General features: G+C 53.4%; 1 protein-coding gene across 1 annotated transcript; it reads left to right on the forward strand.

The window, feature by feature from the left end:
* The first annotated feature begins 898 nt into the window (after positions 1–898).
* LOC147978592 (uncharacterized) lies at positions 899–6060 on the forward strand. Its single transcript, XM_087514808.1, has 4 exons — positions 899–1518; positions 1575–1846; positions 2000–2100; positions 6004–6060. The coding sequence occupies exons 1-4, from the start codon at positions 899–901 to the stop codon at positions 6058–6060; spliced, it is 1050 nt and encodes a 349-aa protein (XP_087370934.1).
* The last annotated feature ends 1642 nt before the right edge of the window (positions 6061–7702 follow it).

A 7702-nucleotide genomic window follows, 5' to 3' on the forward strand; every position in this document is an offset into this window, starting at 1 on the left:
GCTATCATCAGCTTCCACGGCAGACTGCATGCATTGCAAGCAGCCTCCTGCGTGGATAGTGCAGTGCAGGCTTTACTTGCTTTCACTGTAGCAGTTTCAGGCTTCGGCCGCAGACAGCAGCACAGCACAGCACACCACAGGTCAAAGGCAGCACGTTTCATCACACATGCTGACATGCATGCAGCTACCACCACTACCAGGCCAGGCCTAGCCGCCGTGCTTCTCATGTTTGCTACAGAAGAACATGCACTCGTCCCTGTTCAACGTGTGTACACGTACGTAGATCCGGGTTTTGTAGGTCGCATCTGTAGTGTCTCTCTTTCTCTGTATTTACTTGTATCTTAAGAGACAACATATCGGTCACATCCCTATCTTAAGAGACAACATATCGATCACATCCCTTGTACATATATATGTGCCTAGTGCACGATCAATGAAAACATATCGATACACACAATTAATTCTACATGATATCAGATACCATCCCGATCCTTTCTTCCTAATCGCTTCCGCCTACCCTAGCTGCCGCCGCCCGCGCCGCACCATCCCCACCCAACCCTAGTCGCCGCCCCTCCTCCTCACCCCCGTGCTGCCGCCATGTCGTCCAACGCCTCCACCTACTCCAGCCCCTTCGTCGGGTCGGACCCCGTTGATATCCGCGAAATCAACATCCACGAACGCGTCCCCGTCGTCCTCGATGCCACCGACTCCACGTACTTCGCGTGAAAAGCGTATTTTTCGCTACTCTTCCGCCAGAACAATCTCGTGGGTCATGTTGACGGCACCGTCGACTCCCGCGCCATGGTGGGTGACTTCGAGTGAATCGTGATCGACGCTACGCTCATCCGGTGGTTCTTCACCACCATCTCCAAGGACTTGTTTCACGCGGTCGTGAGCGATGGTGATGATGCCCGCGCTGTGTGGGTTAAGCTCAACGGCCTCTTCGCCAACAACAAGTTTCAGCGCCGTGTTTTTTCTGCAGCAGGAATTTTTTGACTGTCATCGAGATGAACAGTGGATCGATGACTACTGCCGCCACCTGAAGACGTTGGCGGATGAACTCGATGACATCGGCGCCAAGGTTGATGACGACCTCCTCCTCAGCACGCTCATCGCCGGCCTCAACGAGGACTTCGGCAATGCCGCCTCCAATCTCACTTTGATGCCGGAGCCCTCCTTCCTCAAGTTTGTGGCGTACTTGCTGTTGGAGGAGCGCGAGATGAAGGGGGTGAAGAAGCGCGTGCAGCACCATGCCCTCGCCGCTCGCACCTCTCGCGGCGCCCCGTCGCCACCCGCCCCGACCGCGCCCCGTCGGCAGCGCACGCCCCCGCTCCCCAGGGGTTCTTCCCCCTCCCGCTCGCGCCCTCGCCCCTCCCGCTACCCCTCAGCAGCAGCTGCAGGGTGGCGGTCGACGCGGCAACCGCCGCGGGGGCGGGCACAAGCAGCAGCTGCATGGACAGGCACACCGGGGGCTCGTCAACAGCAGGCGACTCCACCATGGACCTACGTCACCAATCTGTGGACGGGCATCGTTCACGCATACTCGATGCCGGTTCCCCGGCCTCCTGCCCCAGGCATCCTTGGGCCTCGTCCGACGAGCCATCAGGTGTACTTTGTCGCGCCCGGCGCCGACCCTACCCGGTGCTCCCTGCATCGCCGACCACGGGCGGCTATGGTGTCACCCGCGTGCCTTCCTATGGCGGGTACTACCCGCCCCGGGTGTGGGCGTCGTGGGATCCCGCCCTGCTCGCCGCTCTACACTTGGCTCTGTCACCTAGCAACTATGATGGTGGCGGTGACTGGTACATGGACTTGGGCGCCACTGCTCACATGACATCTCATCCCGGTAACCTCACGTCATCCACTCCCGTTCATACTCCCACTCGCATCACCGTTGGTAACATTTCCTCTTTATCCATTACACATGTCGGTCATATGCCGTTTCCTTCCACTTCTACTCCTATAAACATGTCTAATGTTCTCATCTCTCCTGACTTAGTTACCAACCTTGTCTCTGTTCGTCGCATTGCTCGTGAGAACCCTATTACTGTTCAATTTGACGATGTTGGCTTTTCTGTGAAGAACGCCCGTACACGGATGGTACTCCACCGATGTGATAGCCCTGACAAGCTCTACCCGGTGCATCCTTCCGCCGCCACCACTACCCATCCAGCCGCCCTTGCCGCTAGCGTCGATCTTTGGTACGCCCATCTCGGTCATCCCAACTCCACAATTTTTGCGTCAGATTCTATAGAGTTTTCCTTCTCATGTAATAAGGTTGACAACCACACTTGTGAGGCCTGCCGTCTCGGTAAGCACGTTCGTCTTCTCTTTAGCGAGTCTACAAACATTTCCACTTTTCCGCTTCAGTTATTGCATAGTGATGTTTGGACGTCCCCGGCTGCAAGCAACACGGGTTACATATACTATTTTGGTGATATTGGATGATTTTTTCCATTATGTGTGGACATTTCCTCTCCGTCGTTGAGGGAGTCCTGGACTAAGGGGTCCTCGGGCGTCCGGCCTGTTATCCATGGGTCGGACTGATGGGCTGTGAAGACATGAAGGCCGAAGACTGTACTCGTGTCTGGATTGGACTCTCCTTGGTGTGGAAGGCAAGCTTGGCGACCGACTATGAAGATTCCTTCTTATGTAACCGACTCTATGTAACCCTAGATCCCCCCCGGTGTCTATATAAACCGGAGGGGTTAGTCCGGAAAGGACATTCATTACCATAGTCATACAGGCTAGGCTTCTAGGATTTAGCCATTACGATCTCATGGTAGATCAACTCTTGTACTACTCATATTCATCAAGATCAATCCAGCAGGAAGTAGGGTATTACCTCCATAGAGAGGGTCCGAACCTGGGCAAACATCGTGTCCCCCGTCTCCTGTTACCATCGATCCTAGACGCACAGTTTGGGACCCCCTACCCGAGATCCGCCGGTTTTGACACCGACATTGGTGCTTTCATTGAGAGTTCCATTGTGCCGTCAATGAAAGGTTTGATGGCCCCTTCAATCGTCTACAGTGACGCTCTCCAATGAGAAACTTTCCTCCCCGGACAGATCTTTGTGTTCGGCGGCTTCGTACTGCAGGCCAACTCGCTTAGCCATCTGGAGCAGATCGATAGCTATGCCCATGGCCACCAGGTCAGATTTGGAAGCTTGAACTACGTCACGGATATCCGTGGAGACTTGATCTTCAATGGATTTGAGACCGCAACGATCGCTCCCCCTCGCCCTGATGAACATGACTTAAATCTGTCATCGAATCACATCCAGGAGATGGTCCCTGTTGCTGCAACGGCCTTAGAACCGGAGCAGATCGTGCCATCCGAGGCTACAGAGTCCGCGGCGTTGGAGCCGCACACGGACCCCGCAATATTTGCGTCAATGGAACTCCGGACTCGTCTCCAGCTATAAGTTCCGGACCAGGTACGCCTGCGGACACCGAGCTGGATCGGTTATCGATTTTCGAATTTAGCGCCACAGACATCTTCCAGCACTCACCTTTGGGTGATGTGCTAAACTATTTATAGAACTTGTCCTTGGAGAAGGACTCATAGCCGAACTATGTTCGGTTCGAGCCAGAGGCTGATGATGGGGAATTTCGCTTCCCACCCGCCACCCACTTCATAGCCACTGTCGATGACTTAACCGACGTGCTTGATTACGGCTCTGAAGACATCGACGGTATGGACGACGATGCTGACAAGGAGCAAGGCCAAGACCCGCCATTTACTGGATGTTGGACGACCACCTCTCCGTACGATGCGTACATGGTCGACACACCTAAAAAAGCTAGCGACGATGACAAAGAAGATCCAGTTGCGAATAAACCTTCTAAGACACAGTCCAAGCACCGACGCCCTAAACCCCGCTCTAAGCCTCGTCGCTCAAAAGATGGCAACACTGGCACCGGAGAAAATAGTACTCCGGGCGACACCGAAAACAATGAAGACCCTGTCAGGGCTGCATCCGAACAGGAGGAACAAGACAGCGGGCAAGATAACCCTGATAAACAGGCCACACCCAATGACCCAGATGATGATAGTTATTGTCCAGTCTCCGAGGATGATGAGAACCTCGGCAATGAGGACTTCATCGTGCCTGAGGCACCCCTCGAGCAGGAGCGCTTCAAGCACCAGCTAATAGCCACTGCAAGAAGCTTGAAGAAGAAGAAGCAGCAGCTCCAAGCTGATCAAGACCTACTCATTGACAGGTGGACAGATGTCCTGGCAGCCGAAGAATACGACCTCGAGCGCCCAGTCAAGAGTTACCCAAAGCGCAGACTGCTAGCTCAGCTCGATGAGGAGGCACCAGATCCCATACCTCCCTCGCGCAATGCAGACCGACCACCACGTGGTCGGGATAGTGTGGCGGACCAACCACCCCGCGGTCGGGATAAAACGGCAAATCAGGCCGAACAACAGCCCGCCCCACCACCTCGCAGAAACAGGGACAGAACAGCTCGGGACCATACATACGACCTTCGGCAGGATCTAGACAGTAGAGCAGGACACACCAGATGAATCTACGGATCGCGAGGACGCTTCCCGACTCGGGATGACGGCTATCTATTCGGACATGACAAACCTAGTCACACCCGGGCCGATAACCGCATACGGACTTCATCGGAGGTGCGCCGTGACATGGCCCGATATAGCGGCACCGCACACCCTCTCTGCTTCACAGATGACGTGCTGGATCACGAATTCCCGAGGGGTTCAAGCCCGTCAATATTGAATCATACGACGGAACAACCGATCCCGCAGTATGGATTGAGGACTTTATTCTCCACATCCACATGGCCCGTGGGGACGACCTCCACGCCATCAAATACCTCCCACTAAAGCTCAAAGGGCCAGCTCGACACTGGCTAAATAGCCTGATCGCATACTCGACCATCCGTGCCAGATACACGGCACCCCAGACAAACAAGCCAATCATACCAACAGGGATTGTTGGGTTTTCAAACAGGCTGGCAAGTTAAATGCCGAAAACAAGGAAAATGGATCACAAAGTGAGGACGAGGACGAAGAGCCCTGGCAGCCGAACATCGGGGGGTAGAAGAAATTTCCCCCTCAAGTCAAAACGGTGAACATGATATACGCTACACACATCCCCAAAAGGGAGCATAAGCGAGCACTTAGGGACGTCTACGCGGTAGAGCCAGTCGCCCCAAAATTCAATCCGTGGTCGTCATTCCCGACCACCTTCGATCGCTGAGATCACCCAACTAGTATCCGGCATGGTGGTTCAGCCGCACTGGTCCTCGACCCAATCATCGACGGATTTCACCTAACACGAGTCCTAATGGACGGTGGTAGCAGCCTCAACCTGCTCTATCAGGATACAGTGCAGAAGATGGACATTAATCCCTCACGAATCAAAACCAAAAAGACTACCTTTAAAGGAGTCATACCAGGCGTTGAGGCCCGCTGCACGGGCTCAATCACGCTGGAGGTGGTCTTCGGTTCTCCGGACAACTTCCGAAGCAAAGAGTTAATCTTCGATATCGTCCCCTTCCGCAGCGGCTACCACACAATGCTCGGACAAACCGCGTTTGCTAGATTCAACGCGGTGTCACACTATGCTTATCTCAAGCTGAAGATGCCCAGTCCGTGCGGCGTCATAACAGTCAACGAAAACACAGAACGCTCCCTCCAGACAGAGGAGCACACCACCGCCCTAGCAGCAGAGGTACAAAGAAGCCTTCTCAAGCAGCATCATAGTCTGGGTGCCGAGCCCCTGGACATCATTAAGAGCGTCCGGACTACACTGCAACAGGACAACGCGGCTCGTCAAGAGCTCGATTAGCAATTCGGCCTCCGTCCCAATCCCGATGAGGTAGTGGCATTCATACCACGCGTACATAACTACGCACTCAAAATTCCATGGGCATCGATGGAGGCACAAGCTATCCCGGGATCTATGATTCCGCTAGAACGATCCCGAACACACATATAATTTTACTATCTCCTTTTCCCTTGTTTCAGGTTTCTCCTATGGGGGCCTCCTTCGACGACCTAATTAATGATCCTGTCAAAGGATAAACACACCGGATTGACACGGAGCACAGGCGTACATGGGATGCCCTAGAGGCTAATCGTCTTCAAGACCCACACGCAGCTCGCCTTCGGTTATGGCATGTCAAATAGTCGGTTGCTTATTACATTATTTTGTACCAATGTACTTGGATGCATTAGCCCAATTATAATGGAAATAGCCCATGATCCAAGTTCAAGGGCCCCAGATCCTATCTCTGTTCTCCTTCTGTTTTTCCTTTAAATTACTTATTTCCTAGCAACCGTACACTCTGGTATGTTTCATATTTGCCAGGGCCTCCCCATCGCCCCACTATACGGCAACAAAGTCCGAACAATCCTTAAAGATAGGTTCGGTACCCCGAATTTAGCATTATATGCATTGGCTCCGAATCATGTCTTTGGTCAATAGTTGGGTTGCCCGGCTCCTGTGCTTGCTACCCTACGTTCCGCTAAATCGGCTAGGGTAGTAAAGGGAGAACTACTGCGATTCTGCCCTGGCCTTGACCAGATGGACGCCTTAGTAGAGAAAGCCGAAAACTGACTGTCATGATACGGCGAGAGATGGTCAGCTATTTGAGGGTTACAAATCGTTGGAGATTTTTTCCGCATTATGCGAAAGATCAGCACTTCCTGATCAGATGCTGACAGCATTCTGGTTCGAACCAGGGGCTGTGCCCACGCTTTATTATAAAACTCCTATGGCTAAGTGAGGGCGTTTAAGCCGTACAGTCTGATTGCCTTGTTCGTTGCGCTAAACAACTCCTTCAAGGACCATATAATTGGATCAAGATTGTTTAGATTCCATCCCGAACACCTCCGCACTACCTACGTGAGGGCAGAAGCCGACGACTGGCCAACCCTCAGATTACATACAACACGGCCGCACAGGAGGAAACAATTAGAAGCATAACAAAATTACATTACAAAACAGGCTTTGTTTTCATAATACAAGGCAAAGGCAACATGAATACATTTATTCAAATACAATGTCCTGCGAACATTGTGCTGTCGCAAGGCGAGCCCCCTCCAGGACATCCGCAAAATACCGTTCGGGTGTGCGGTGCTCCTTGCCCTCCGGTGGCCCTCTGGTCACCTCGACGGCATCCATCTTCGCCCACCACATCTTGCAACGGGCGAAGGCCATGCGCGCACCTTCAATGCAGGTCGAGCGCTTGACGACATCCAGCCGAGAACAGGCGTTCACCATCCGCCTCACGTGTCCGAAGTAGCTGCCTGGCATAGCTTCAGCTGGCCATAGCCAGATTATCAGATCCTTAATGGCTAGTTCGGCCACCCTATGCAGCTCCACCAGCTATTTCAGCTGATCAGTGAAGGACACGGGATGCTCTGGCGCCGCATACTGCGACCAGAATAGCTTCTCCGTAGAACCCCCTCCTTCGGCTCGATAGAACTCCGCGGCGTCTGATACACTGCGTGGTAAATCGGCAAAAGCCCCTGGGGAACTCCGAACCCGGGTTAGTAAAAGGTACTGCTTCTCCACATACTTGCTTTGCATCTTAAATGCCTTACCCGCCGTGATCTTCTTGGCCTCCTGGATCTCCTGGAGGGCGGCCTGGGCCTCATTCCGTACGGTCTCTGCGCTCTGACGAGCCTTGGCGAGTTCAGTCCCTTGAACCGACGCATCATG

Source organism: Triticum urartu, chromosome 3A, assembly GCF_056163025.1.
Source record: "Triticum urartu cultivar PI428250 chromosome 3A, HENAU_Tu73, whole genome shotgun sequence".
Lineage (NCBI taxonomy): Eukaryota > Viridiplantae > Streptophyta > Magnoliopsida > Poales > Poaceae > Triticum > Triticum urartu.

What these genes read in the sequence shown, in the direction of transcription:
- LOC147978592 (XM_087514808.1), top strand. Translation starts at nt 899, where the DNA reads ATGGTGATGATGCCCGCGCTGTGTGGGTTAAGCTCAACGGCCTCTTCG. An exon ending in TGGACCTACGTCACCAATCT is followed by an intron (nt 1,519 to 1,574) that starts GTGGACGGGCAT and finishes CTCCTGCCCCAG; the next exon opens with GCATCCTTGGGCCTCGTCCG. An exon ending in AGAACGCCCGTACACGGATG is followed by an intron (nt 2,101 to 6,003) that starts GTACTCCACCGA and finishes CCCTTGTTTCAG; the next exon opens with GTTTCTCCTATGGGGGCCTC.